General features: G+C 27.7%; 1 protein-coding gene across 1 annotated transcript in view; it reads right to left on the minus strand.

Moving 5' to 3' along the window:
- Positions 1 to 993: 993 nt before the first annotated feature.
- LOC132935365 (uncharacterized) overlaps positions 994 to 14,832 on the minus strand; it is a 28,590-nt gene continuing 14,751 nt past the window's right edge. Inside the window, exons 3-6 of the mRNA XM_061001893.1 lie at positions 7,831 to 7,945; positions 5,863 to 6,279; positions 4,421 to 4,698; positions 994 to 1,709 (exon numbers count right to left, since the gene is read on the minus strand). Coding sequence (XP_060857876.1) covers positions 1,149 to 1,709; positions 4,421 to 4,698; positions 5,863 to 6,279; positions 7,831 to 7,945 — 1,371 coding nt within the window. The 3' untranslated portion in view covers positions 994 to 1,148. The remainder of the gene's footprint in view (positions 1,710 to 4,420; positions 4,699 to 5,862; positions 6,280 to 7,830; positions 7,946 to 14,832) is intronic.

A 14,832-nucleotide genomic window follows, 5' to 3' on the forward strand; every position in this document is an offset into this window, starting at 1 on the left:
CACCTGATCTTTCACTTCTTCCGGAACCTATAATTACAAGGTGGGGATCGTGGGTAAATGTAAATCCACTAATCCACATGTTATTATTGCGAACACCAATAAATATAAACCACCATAAAAATAATTGAAGACGTTTTTTTTTTAAATTGAATCAAGTACCCCGGTAGTTGGTACAGTGGGAAAAATGATTCAAGAAAAGATGAATGTTTTAGAGAAAAATAAAGGTTAACAAATATTGGCTCAAATTTCAAATATGTTATCTGGAGAAGAAACTTCAATAGTCAGAATACCTGAAATGTTGAGCCTTGACGATTTAGCATATTTTAAATATACTCCTATAAATTCTTTTGATGTTAACGTTCTTTTTCAATGTTCAAAGTGCTGTTAACTAAGAATAATAAAAGTTTTAAATTTGAAAAAACCCCTTATTGTTCAATGTAACTTCCAAGGTAAAAATTTGTGTTTATCTTTAATATTTGAAACAAAAATAGTTTGTCAATTGTTCTTTAGTAGTTAAAGAAGTATCCAGATAAGAAAATTCATAAAATAAACCCAAATAATTCAAATAATTAATTGTAACTTGTAAGTTGTTAAATAAAGTTGTAAATAAAATTTATTCATTAAAGTAATAGGTACCTACAGAAAAATTCTTATTTTTTGTTCAAAAAAATTTTTAATGCATATTTTGTATATTTAAGTGCATATTTTGTGATTTTTTATAGCTACTAGTTGTTTGCCCTAGTGATTTTTTTTTTGATAAAGGTAGACAAACTTATAAGGAATCTTCTATTGCATTTTAAAATTTTTGATTTATAAAGAAACAATTTTTAGGAATTTCTGACTCTAAATAATTTGCACATTTACCTGATTTTTACGCCTTTTGTCAAAATTCAAAATTTAAATGCTTGTACAAAAATTGTGACTATGTATTTTTAATATTTTTAATATTTCAACTGTCATTGTAACAATATATTAGAAATTGTAACTATGTATTGAAACCTCGTACTAAATTTTCAAACATTTTTATTTTTAAAAAAAAAATAACTAAAAAATTAGAAACTATATATAAACAGCTCAAAACTAGTTGAAATATTTTGAAAATTTTATCAGGTATAGATAATACTATTATAAAATATCCATTGAACATTTCATGAACCTACGGTCATTTGTTTTTGAGTTATACCAAAAACCAAAATCGATTTTGTCGAAAACTGTGCGTTTTCCGTGCCGCCGCGACCATACCGACATTCGACGGCGAACACGGCCGCTGACAGTGCGCATCCAACCATCCATACGACCATGACGACTTTGAATTGTCGGTAACTAAGCGCCGACGGGTGGCCGCCCTTACGTGGCTTTATCTCGTACACTTGCTTGAACGTAGTAGGCGACATGCGGACCTCGGTCACCCGGCTTAGCCAATAGTCGATCAGCCCACTCTCAAAGATCCGCTGGATGACCAGGTTGGCCGGTTTCACGTACGGTGACCGCTTGGCGAACCCAAAACCGATGTAAAACTGGCTCAAGCACGTCCGGGCCGTTCGTAGATTGTTCAGCATAGCGACCGGCACTTTATCTGACTCCATGAAGTGTTTCTCGTACAGGCACTTTGTCAGAATCGCGTACCGACCGCGCTTCAGTCGGCTGATCCGATCGTCCACGCCGCGTTCCGGTACGAACCGCTTGCTGAACTTCACGTGCACCGGATTCTACAAACGTTTCGTGCAATAATGTTATTTTTGTTATTATTATTATTTATTGAGCTATTTGCCAAGAGCAATACTATTGTCGAATAATATTATTTAAAACGGGTTAGGTTAACTACAACCCATAATTTTCACCGTTTTTCGTCAACTCATAAGAATATGACGATATTGTAATGTTGTGTTTGAGTCTGAAATGTAATTGTAAAATTAAAACACCTATAGGTGTTTCACCAATATTGTATGCTTTTTAGTTTCCACATGATAATCTCGGCGCTCCTAGCTCCCGACCGATTACAATATGTTTGATGACAAGTTTGTTAAATTTATATAAAAAATATGTAATGATCTTAAAATAGAATTATAAATTCAAATTTTGGATCTAAAAACTTCAAAAATTACCCAAAATAATAAAATGCTCTAATAGATAATAAAAAAAAATTCTTATTCTGATTCAAAAATACATGAAACGTGTACGTTATAAAACGAGCATCGCGTTAGTAGATTCGGAAAACAATGCAAAGTGCATAGAAAAATCAAATTAAATAAATAAAACACATTGTACCCAAATTTATGTTCATCAAAATGAATTTAGTTTTGTTATATTAGTTTTATGATTACGGAAAATCGGATCAATATAATATATTAATATTATATTGAAAGTGTTACTAATGGGTGGCTGCTTTCCTCAAAAATGTCACGTATTATGTATAAATGTTATTAAAGATATAATGTATTTTTTTTTTTAATAATTTGTATAGAACTAATCTGTATTACGTCTACTTATTATGCCAAAGCGGTATAGATTGTAGATTGCATTTAAAAAATAAAAAATAAAAATAATATATCAAATTTATAATGGTAACTGGGTAAGAGCACTGAGCATTTATTATCTACGATGTTATCACATAAGTACGTTTTTTCGTTATTTTAATTTTGAAGCAAATTATATTTACGTAAATATTATGATTTAAAAATGTTCACAACCATGTATATATAGGTTACCTTAAACCAAACGCTCACATTTTTTTTTGAATTTCCACATTAGCCTGCACCTTAATATTAAATGCTAAATACTGATATCAAATTTAGAGTTAAGATCATAATATGTGTTATTGTGTTCCCCACCTATTTTTCTATATATTTGTATTTTAATGCTAGTTATGAGTTTATGACTATATATAGTGAGCATAAAGTTTAAAAACGTATAGTTTTAAGCCTACTTTTTATTTTTTATTTGTACAGTTAATTCATATTAGTATATTATTATTTATTACAGATTACTATAAATAAATTATGTCATTACTATACAAGTCTAAGTAATCAATTATTTTCGTTCAACATATTTGTTTTTTTTTTTATCCAAGTTCAAATAGTTTGGTTAAGTGTTAATATTGCAACGGACTGGGTAAAAATATTTTATGCTTAAACTTTTTAACACAACTCCATCCCACCTGAAAAATGTTAAGATAAATAAAGTATGAACCTATTATAATTTATAAAATTATAAGTGTATTTTTATTTTATTATTATGTAAAGCCGTCATTTAAGCCAAGTCTACGCAGAGGCAATACAATCAGGGTCAATAGAACACCGTTTGTGTTTTAAAAACAATTTTTTATAATCACACGCATTTGAATATGTGATGGGAAAATTGAGTTTTTGTTTATTGTTTTACAATTTTATGCGCGAAGTCAGCATAATATTTATATTGGGTATTATCGTTGATTATAAATTGTATAGTATTTATAATTAATGGTATTATGTTTCCACTTTCCCACGGTAATCTGCTGATGAAGCCATTTCGATCAGACGATCAGCGTGGGTTGACTGACAAGTTGTTTGTCCGACGTCAGTATATTTAAATGCACATAGAGCATTATATAAGCATAATATATTTATTTATTATATAAGGTAGGGAATATTTCACTGGATATTCAGAGAATTTTTCTTTCAGAACGTTCTTTAATTACCTAATTAACTATAGATAATATATAAAATTAAAGAGTATTTTAAGCTAAACGATACGTAGGCTTCCTAAAGTATTATTAAAAATTAATATTATTTTTTTAATCCGGGTTCATTTAACTGGACGCCTGGATAACACTATTTCGTTATAATATGAAATAGGTATTATAGGTGTATAGCTAATAGAATAGTATATTATTTTTATTTTGAGCACATTTCATTCCAAATATTATATTCCTAGTAATATATTGCACTAATATCAGTATTTCATTATAATAACAAATAACTGCCGTACAAGATAGATATAAAACATTGATTTTATTATTTATATATACTTATTTGTACTTAAAAATACCTACTTTGGATTATAAATCACCTATTGGCTATTATAATATTATTTGTTTTTATTTCGTGTAGGTTTATACGCTCGACTGCTCGAGTGTACGACGTATAATTATCAGTTATCATGGAGATATATTATATTATACATTTAAACATTTCCCCTAACGGAAACCTCCAAAGTCCAAATAATGGAAGATTTTTTTTGAAACAAACCACAAACTTTCCATAAATTATAAATTGAACCTTCTGAATAAATTTTCAGCTAAGGAATGTGTCCGGTGTGTGTCCGGTATATGGCGCCATGGCGGTATTTAGAGGTTTTTAATACAATATATTTAAAACGTTTAAAATTAATATATATAATTTTATCCCTGCACAAAATCATATAAACATCATTACAGTCTTACTTCCATTTTCAGTATGTACTCATAAGGGGGTGGATAAGTAAGACCCCAATAGTAATTGGCTTTAACCATGTCTTCAACGTCCAAAACAATATCTGTGTACTCGGACGATGTAATGAATGAATAGAGAATGCTGGAAAACGAAGTAGACATGATGAATATAAACATGCACCACCAATTGATCAAATGTCTAATAGGTCCCATTCTGTAAGTACGTGGATTATTAGTCAATAACATCATTCCGATAATCCAAAAAATTGTCGCTGATAACGAAGTAAATGCTAAAAACAAATAAAAAACACGTTTTATGAAAAATTTACATTTATAACATAGACAAAATAAATAAGTATTAAATAACTAATAAGTAATAGTAGTAGCTATATAAATTATATGTCATAACTATAGGGCTCGGAAGTTGTAGGAGCTAAAAAAGGTAAAATATGCATGCAAATATGCACGAAAAAATTGCAAAATATGCATTAAAAATGTTAAATATGCAAAAAATATTATTCTGAATTCCAAAAATTAAATACATCAGTGATGTTGTTTACAAATTAATCATATACATAAAAATTATTTATAACTAAAAAAAAGTATAACTGGTTGGCATTTTGACATCTTATTGAGCTGAAAATAAAATTAATAATATTTTTTCAGTATTTTTTAAATTACGAAAAAAATACATGTTTTCTAATACCTGTTAAGTTATTGCATTGAACCACCAATATTTTCTTAAGATTTTCTATTTCAAATGAACGACGATTATTCGATAGAAGATTTTTATATCGAGAAAATGATCTTTCAACGTCAGTTGAAGTCATCGGTTAATCGACAGTAACGATAAACGAAGAAACCATCATTATATTTACGATAACTTATCGACGATAAGATAGTACTACAAATAAGTATTTCGGCATACTAGCGTGATAGACTAAATGCGTATCACATTAGTACACCACTGTTATTAACTCCGTAATTGACTATTAGTAATTTTGAGTTTTATATTAAATATTAGTTGAAATATACAGGTTAAGAAAGAAAAAAATCAATTTTTTTTTTGAAAAATATGAAATATGCATAATATGTGTATAAAATCAATGAAATATGCACTTTTTAGCTAAAGTTGGCAAAATATGCACAATATGCATTTTTAATTTTTGTATTTAAACTCGTCATTGTATAGAACGGATTTATAGCTTGGTCTGCTATAAATTGAGAACATACAGAAAAATATGCAACTCCTACAACTTCCGAGCCCTAGTCATAACTCATAAATATATTATGTAGTCAAATCATGTTTCTTCATCGGTAAAATAAAAAATCGAACATTTTTACTTCAGATATCATTAATACAGAAATATTTGTTTATACCTACGAATAAACTCTATTGGTATTTGGTAACATAAGGATAAACCTATATGTGACGTAACTACGTAAGTACCAACCGTTAATATTTTCATAGCCAATCTTTTTCTGAATGCCTGCCAATATCCATACTGTAATTGTCGTCAACGTCGCAGAAAATAAAACTAATAGCCACAAACTTAACGGAAACGGTTTGAACAGCAAGTCCCATTTTTCTCTCAACGGCCGGGGTTTAGGGACCAAAAACTTTAAACACGTTAATGTCCAAAATTTAGACATGTCCACGAACTTGGATTTTATATGATCAATCCAAAGCGAGCAAAATGACACATCAACCCTTTTAGTATACAACCATTTGAGTGCACCTCCGGTAATTGTATTGTTCAACCACACTGTTCCCCATTTGTCTTTATCGTCAGATGTGTATGTGTCCCATGTAATGTTCAATCTTGTAGCGATTTCTTTGAATATAATACATTCAACGCCATACGATAAGCCTGTATTAAAATGTCACTTTAGGGTTTTTGGTTTTTACTGGAGTTTATATTCTGCACTATATAAATGAATTAATAGCGCCGTCGTATTCTCATTATTATACCTGGCATAAGTTCTGGCCCTGGTGCAACTTCACATTTTAATATGCTGTCAATATTTAAAAAGTAGTGTTTTACTTGAAAAAAATATTTGTGATAAAATGTGTCGTACAGATTTTATTACGCAAGTTATTAATTTTATATTAGGACTTCATTATTCTTATATCTTATGCACGAAATATGTGGACAATAAAAATTTTTTTTAGAAAAATTGATCATTATTAGATTATTTTGGACTTAAAAAGAATTAATTATTTCTTATATAAATTTGCCATATTGAAAAAAAAAATTAAAAACGAACTATTTTTTATGTAAAAAGGACAATGTTAATTATCGAATATACTCATAATTTTATCTTGGTGCTATAATTTTTGTAATATTTTTATATTTGAACATTTTTACTAGAACTATTTTCTTAAAAAAATTCCATATTCCTATCTGAACCTACCCTTTACTTCGAATTAAAATTCGGCCACCAACAAGAATATTAGACGCAAAATAAATGTATATATTATCACACCAAAAACACTTCGTTATAACTCCGCGATATGGGGCTTTTTAAGGTTATGTGCAAAACTATTTTATTAAATAATAATGAATAACATGATAGTCAGTTATATTTAGATATTTGTCAGTTTGTATTTTGATTGTTGTACCACTTGTGCCTGGAAAATTACTCTAAACTTTGTTAAATATTTAAAATATTTAAAATATTAATTATTATTTATCAATTATCATATCAATATTTGCCCCATATAACCTTAAAATTAGTATCACTAAAGTTTCATGTGATAAGTTCTTATGTCCTATCCATTCTTATATTATCTATGGTCGGGGGATATTTACGATATTTTCGTTCCCCGACCCACCGCTTATCCATCCGACCATCCCCACTGTTCCGGTCTTAAAAGTACTTGAACATTTTTGCTTATAACTTACAAAGTATCTAAACAATCTGCTAGCGAATTCCTCTATTCCCACCTGCACAATATTTCTGATCGATTGATACCTCATACCACTTTATATGTTCAGCCGTTTGCCCTGTAGAGCTTGGCAAAGAATTGACATAAATTAGGACGATTTTTCAATGTTAAAACTCGGTGTCCTGTTATTATACGTTAGTGGCTATACTCCGCTATTTTTTTTTTACTTAGCTTCGCGCCACTACCGTCGCGCTGGATAGGAATAAAAAATTTTAATAAAATTGAAAATTCTTATATTTTTTCTTTTCTTATTATAAATAAGTATATTGTATAATAATAGCATAATTGTTACTTAAAATTATACATAAGAAAAATTCAAATTAAGCTTTAATTTAATTTTTATGAACTAAAATAGCTCAAAAAACGTTCGAACTTATGCCAGATGACGGTATAGGTACTGAACTAGGTATATTGCAGGACGCAGGTATAAATAGGGTAGGAATATTCTGTTTAATAATATACCTGTACTCACTTAATTTTCCCGTTCCATTGTCTTTTATCACACTACTAAAAAATGAATTGTTGTAAGCCAATAATTTGATACGGGTCTTATGAAAGTTTTTTACTTTTTGTTTTCCTTCCAAGTCCTGAAATTAATTGCATTATATAATTGTAAGGCATATTATAATATAATTTACAAAATAAGATAAAGATTATAGTATAAATATAAAAATAATCAAATTAGAAAAAATAATTTCTAGCTACCTTTTTCCTAAATCTAAACATAATTATTATTTATTGTGTTATAAAAAATATGCAATAAAAAGTATCACAATATGTCAAATAATATACAGTAAAATTGTGGAAATATACGCAACAAATATGCAAAAATAAGTTTGAGAGTAGGTAATAATAAAAATTAAATCGATTTTTGATAACAATTGATTTATTAAGTATAAAAATAACTAAAAATAAATTTTATAGTTTATATAGGTTTAAATACTTACAAAATTGCAAAACAATTAATAATATTTTAGTGAATAATTGCTTATGAACATGAAAGTTTACATAGGTACTAAAAATTGTTATTATTTTAATAAAAAACGATGGATCCGTGATTGACAAAAAGTACTATTATCATTTTCTACTCGATAAAATATTATTTTACCTTGCATTAGGTTTTGCATGAAGACATACAGTGTATAATTTAAATTCAATATGAAATAAATATGAAATGTTATCAAAATATGCTATCTTCTTTTCGATGCTCATCATAGATAAATTTAATAGATAAAAGAAGAAAATAGTACAGAATTAGAGACACAATATTATTGCCACTTTTCAATATTACAATGTCATGTTTAAATTAAAAGTGAATAATAAAATTATGTAGGCCGCACACTCATTCGCTGATCGCTGTTGTAATAAAATAAATTGTACTAAAATACTCTATATCACATATATCATATTATATTTGTTATAGTTAATTAGACCTCGGTGATTAAATTTATATTTATAGATTATAAGTAGGTATCTATAGTACCTAGCATATATATTATTAGTTATTAGTTATTCGCATAATAGTTATCCTGGTACGGCCCATAAGCGCAACTAAGGGGGGGGGGGGAGGGGTGGGGCAAAAACTTGTAATAACTCCCGCAAAATAAATTATTCATTTGTTTCCTAAAATATTAATAAATCTGTAAACTGTATTTCTTACTTTTTTTTTTTGGGAAAAAATTTGAAATTATCTAATTTTTATTTAAACTTTACAATTATTTTATATTGCCTATGATAAATATGGTAAATATCATTAGCTCTATCTCCTGACGAACAATCCCGGAAAAAAATCCCCGACCCTAGGAAAAAGAACCCCTAGACTACAATATGTTACTGACAACTATAGGTACATGAAATTGATTGATCAATTATTTTTTAAAAGCTAATTAGTGTACTAATTATCATATTATTAATATTTAATTACAACTATATTATACTTACTAGTAGTATAGTAGTATTAGTACACTAAGTCACCACCACATAATAAATTATCGGAAAAGAAATTTAATTTCCATGGTTTGAAAAAAATTAAAGATCTTATCTTTATTTATTATAATTTTTATCACATAAATAAATAAATAGTATTTATCTAAATATAAATAGTTAAGGACTTAAAAATAAATAATTATAAAATATTAATTAATTAATTCTTTTCCTTTTTAAAATTAAATAATTTTTTAACTTTTCATTTATTTTAAATAATTATTTTTTAAATCAATTTTTTTATTGAATACAAAATAAAAAATAATTTATTAGATAAAAAACATCTTTATTTTATATAAAATACAATAATAAATTAAATAGGTATACCTATGTTAACACTTAACAACATTTATTCATATATTTTTGTTTTATATTCAGCAAGAAAATTAAAATATAAAAATAAAAAATATGTATAAAAAAGGTGGATAAGTGGATGTCACTCTGCTGTACGGTAGGTTACAAGTGGGTCACTGTAATGGATGGTGTTAAATTTGAATTCAATGATATAATATCATTGTATAAGAAAAACGATTCTGAGCGAAAACGGTCAGTCAGCCTATGGTATTACCAAGTATATTTGATGATATTATTGTGAATAAAGTAATTTATATATAACCTATTTACGTGGAGCCTTGTTTTAAATTTTCAATCCTTAGCCATAAAAGTTAAAAATTTATAAATTTTTAACTCCAAAATAATTAATAAATTATAAATTTGATAAATGTTGTCAAAATTTGAACTATAAATGCTTATAAAAAAAAATTGTGCCTATATATTTTTAATATTTTTCAACTGCTATTAGAACGATATATCAGGAGCATTATATTAAATTTTAACGCTTTTTTACCCAACAAATAAAAATTTATTGATATTTATAGAAAAAAAACTAAAAAAATTAAAAACTGACAATGTCCGTAAACAGCTCAAAAAGAGTCAAAATATTTTCAACATTTTATGGTGTATAGAAAATGCTAATATAACATTCAGTGAAATTTTCAAGTATCTACAGTCATTCGTTTTTTAATTACAATAAAATAAGAAAATTGTTACATGAGAAATCGAGTAAATATCAAATGTTGTAAAAATATAAATTTCAGACGCTCATAAAAATTTAATTTAAGTTTCTTCTAGACATTTTTTTTTTGATAAAGGTAGACAAACTTATGAGTAATCTTATATTACATTTTCAAATCTTAGATTTAAAAAGAAAATTTTTTATGAATTCTCATCAAAATAATTTGCTATTTTTCGTGATTTTTCCGTATTTTGTCAAAATTTGAACTTTAAATGCTTATAATTAAAAACTGTGACTAAGGATTTTTAATTTTTTTCATCTGCCTTTGAAACAATAACCTGGGAGCCTTCTATTAAATTTTCAAGCTTTTTTACTCAACAGATAAAATTTTATTGATATTTATAGAAAAAAAAACTTAAAAAAATTGAAAACTGACAATGGCCGTAAACAGCTCAAAAAGAGTCAAAATATTTTGTAAATTTTATGGTGCATAGAAAATGCTAATATAAACATTCAGTCAAAATTTCATGTCCCTACGGTCATTTGTTTTAGAGTTACACCAAAAACCAAAATCGATTTTCTCGAAAACAGATTTTGCGTAAAAATTCCCGTTTTTCCTTAATTTTTCTTTTGTTTTTCACGTCGCTTGTGAAAACTACTGGGAAATTTTTACTTTTGACCCCCCAAAGTACCAACTAGATTCACTTTCCTATCAGAAAAGTTACTATTGAAGAAAATCCAAGCACTTTTACTGTCCTAAAAGGTGATGACAGACACAAAAATAAAAAAAAAAATAAAAAAAAAAAAATAAAAAAAAAAAAAAAAATAAAAAAAAAAACACACATCATTGTAGAATCAATACATTCATCGCTTCGCTCAGAATCTAAAATATACTAATTTAAAATTATGAAAAAAATAAAGCTAAAAAATTAAAATATTTTACATATTCATGTTAATAAAAATATCCAAAATACTTTTGATCAAGGATATGCTTGTATATACAATATGCGGGTGCTGGTGTAACGTTACGCCAGCACCTGGTTGGGAAAAATGGTTTTCCTGGTACTTGGTTTAGGTTACGAATTCCAAATTTTTGGTTAAGAATGGTTACTAATCGGTTACTAAAACCTAGTTTGGTTTTGAACTTCCTAAGTAGGATATTTCAATGTGCGGGTGCTGGTGTAACGTTACGCCAGCACCTGGTTGGGAAAAATGGTCTTCCTGGTACTTGGTTTAGGTTAAGAATTCCAAATTTTTGGTTACGAATGGTTACTAATCGGTTACTAAAACCTAGTTTGGTTTTGAACTTCCTAAGTAGGATATTTCAATGTGCGAGTGCTGGTGTAACGTTACGCCAGCACCTGGTTGGGAAAAATTGTTTTCCTGGTACTTGGTTTAGGTTACGAATTCCAAATTTTTGGTTACGAATGGTTACTAATCGGTTACTAAAACCTAGTTTGGTTTTGAACTTCCTAAGTAAGATATTTCAATGAGCTGGTGCTGGTGTAACGTTACGCCAGCACCCGGTTGGGAAAAACGGTTTTCCTGGTACTTGGTTTAGGTTACAAATTCCAAATTTTCGGTTACGAATAGTTACTAATCGGTTACTAAAGTATAGAACCAAATTCGAAGAAAATAGTTTAGTTTGTGGTGCTAGTGTAACGAACCTAACCACTGTAGTGTGATACATATTTTTTTTATAAGTTATTATCGAAACATAACCGGTTTTTTGGATTCAAACGTGTTGTAAATTAATTATTTACGAAATAATTACGCGACACCGCATGTATTATATTTTCAATATATTGACTTGTGCAGTTAATAGTTTTTAGTGGATATTATATTGAGTAAAATTATAAAAAAATAAAAATATATTACGTACGATTTCAACGAGCTGTAGAGTGTTCTTTACTTCTTTATTAACTATTTATTACTTATTAATAGCATTAGTTATAAAAGTGTGAAAGCCATACAAATTATGTAATTAAATACCATGTAATGACTAATGACCATTTGAATTGCATGTACAATAGAAATCACAGCTAGAGGAAAAAATAAAAAACAACAAATCTAGCTAAGCAATCCAAATTATAATCTTTTAATCTATATACCAAATATAAATAATAATTATGTACCTGACCAGTAACTATTAAACAAATTTAATTTTTAATTTTAATTTTATAACACTATAAATCTTAGTTCATGGTTATAAGTCAGTAGCAAAAAGACATTCTGGAAACGTAGTAAAGTAGCAACATCGTTGAAACGTTAAAGAAACGTATTATAACGCGAAAGATTGAAATATATGTATCAGGAACGTATATTGAGATCATGACGTCCATTGAAAGATTCGTTGACTACAAAATATGCCGCCGCGTGCCTACGACGCGGCGACGTCAATGCTGAAGCGACTAGCCCGCGCGACCATGGTACCACCGACTCCGGTCATCAACGCAAACCGTCATCAACGGTATTCTTGAATCTTGTCGAAGGTTTTTATCGCATTCGACAAAATAATTTGTGACATAAAAAAATTAAAAAATAGAACTATTTGAAAATTAAAAACTAATCAATTGAAAAAGGTTGGATTGGGTTATTTTATATTTTTATGAATCAGCTGATTCACTAGTGACCTGCAGTGACAACAAAATTATATCGAAGTTTGTATGAAATATTTTAGATTCTGATGAATGTACTAATATTTTAGATTCTGAGCGAAGCGATGAATGTATTGATTTTACAATGATGTGTGTTTTTTGTTATTTTTTATTTTTTTATTTTTGTGTCTGTCATCACCTTTTAGGACAGTAAAAGTGCTTGGATTTTCTTCAACAGTAACTTTTCTGATAGGAAAGTGAATATAGTTGGTACTTTGGCCTTTGAGGGGTCAAAAGTAAAAATGCCTCAGTAGTTTGCAAAAGCGCCGTGACAAAACAAAAGAAAAATTAAGGAAAAACGGGAATTTTTACGCAAAATCAATTTTCGACCAAATCGGTTTTGGTTTTTGATGTAACTCTAAAACAAATGACCGTAGGAACATGAAATGTTGACTGAATGTTTATATTAGCATTTTCTATACACCATAAAATTTTCAAAATATTTCAACTAGTTTTGAGCTGTTTATATATACATAGTTTCTAATTTTTTAGTTATTTTTTTTTTTAAAATAAAAAAGTTTGAAAATTTAGTATGAGGCTTTCAATACATAGTTACAATTTCTAGGACATTTTTAGTTTCCATTTTTTTTATTTTTTTTTCTATAAATATCAATAAAATTTTATCTGTTGAGTAAAAAAGCTTGAAAATTTAATAGAAGGCTCCTAGATTATTGTTTCAAAGGTAGATGAAAAAAATTAAAAATCCTTAGTCACAGTTTTTATTTATAAGTAAATTCAAATCTTGACAAAATACGAAAAAATCATGTAAATTAGCAAATTATTTTGAGTTGAGAATTCATAAAAATTTTTCTTTTTAAATCTAAGATTTGAAAATGTAATACAAGATTATTATCCATAAGTTTGTCTATCTTTATCAAAAAAAAAAAGTCTACAAGAAAGTTAAATTAAATTTTTATGAGCGTTTGAAATTCATATTTTTACAACATTTGATATTCACTTTAAAAACGTATGACTTTAGATACTTGCACATTTCACTGAATGTTTGTATTAGCATTTTCTGTACACGATAAAATTTTGAAAATAATATAAGACTCCTGATATATCGTTATAATAGCAGTTGAAAAATATTAAGAATACATAGGCACAATTTTTTTTTATAAGCATTTAAAGTTCAAATGTTGACAAAATTTATCAAATTTATAATTTAATAATTATTTTGTAGTTAAAAATTTATAAAATGTTCAACTTTTATAGCTAAGGATTGAAAATTGAAAACAAGGCTCTTAGGCTCCACGTAAATAGGTTATATATAAATTACTTCATTCACAATAATAACATCAATTAATATACTTGGTAATAGTAATATCATAGGCTGACTGACCGTTTTCGCTCAGAATCGTTTTCCTTATACAATGATATTATATCATTGAATTCAAATTTAACACCATTCATTACAGTGACCCACTTATAACCTATTGTACAACAGAGTGACATCCACTTACCCACCTTTTTTAATGATGTGTGTTTTTTGTTTGTGTGCATCACCAGGTTAGGTTCGGAACTTTATGCGCTAAAAACAATGAAATATATTATGCATACCTACGTAAATATGCAGTATAATAGTTATGCTTTATGCAATCATTTTTTTTTTGTAAAATATGTTTTTATATAAAATAAACTTGGAAACTTTAATTTTGAAGAGTATACGTGGCACCTGCATTGGTTGTCCTCGTGTTACAAGTGAGTATAACATATAGCAAATTTTACTCTCAGCAGATCACGTTTAGCTCCGTTATTTTAAACATTAGAGTGAATTGACCTCTTATAAAATTTAAAGGTAAGATTATTATCTAGGTAA

Source organism: Metopolophium dirhodum, chromosome 1, assembly GCF_019925205.1.
Source record: "Metopolophium dirhodum isolate CAU chromosome 1, ASM1992520v1, whole genome shotgun sequence".
Classification (NCBI taxonomy): domain Eukaryota; kingdom Metazoa; phylum Arthropoda; class Insecta; order Hemiptera; family Aphididae; genus Metopolophium; species Metopolophium dirhodum.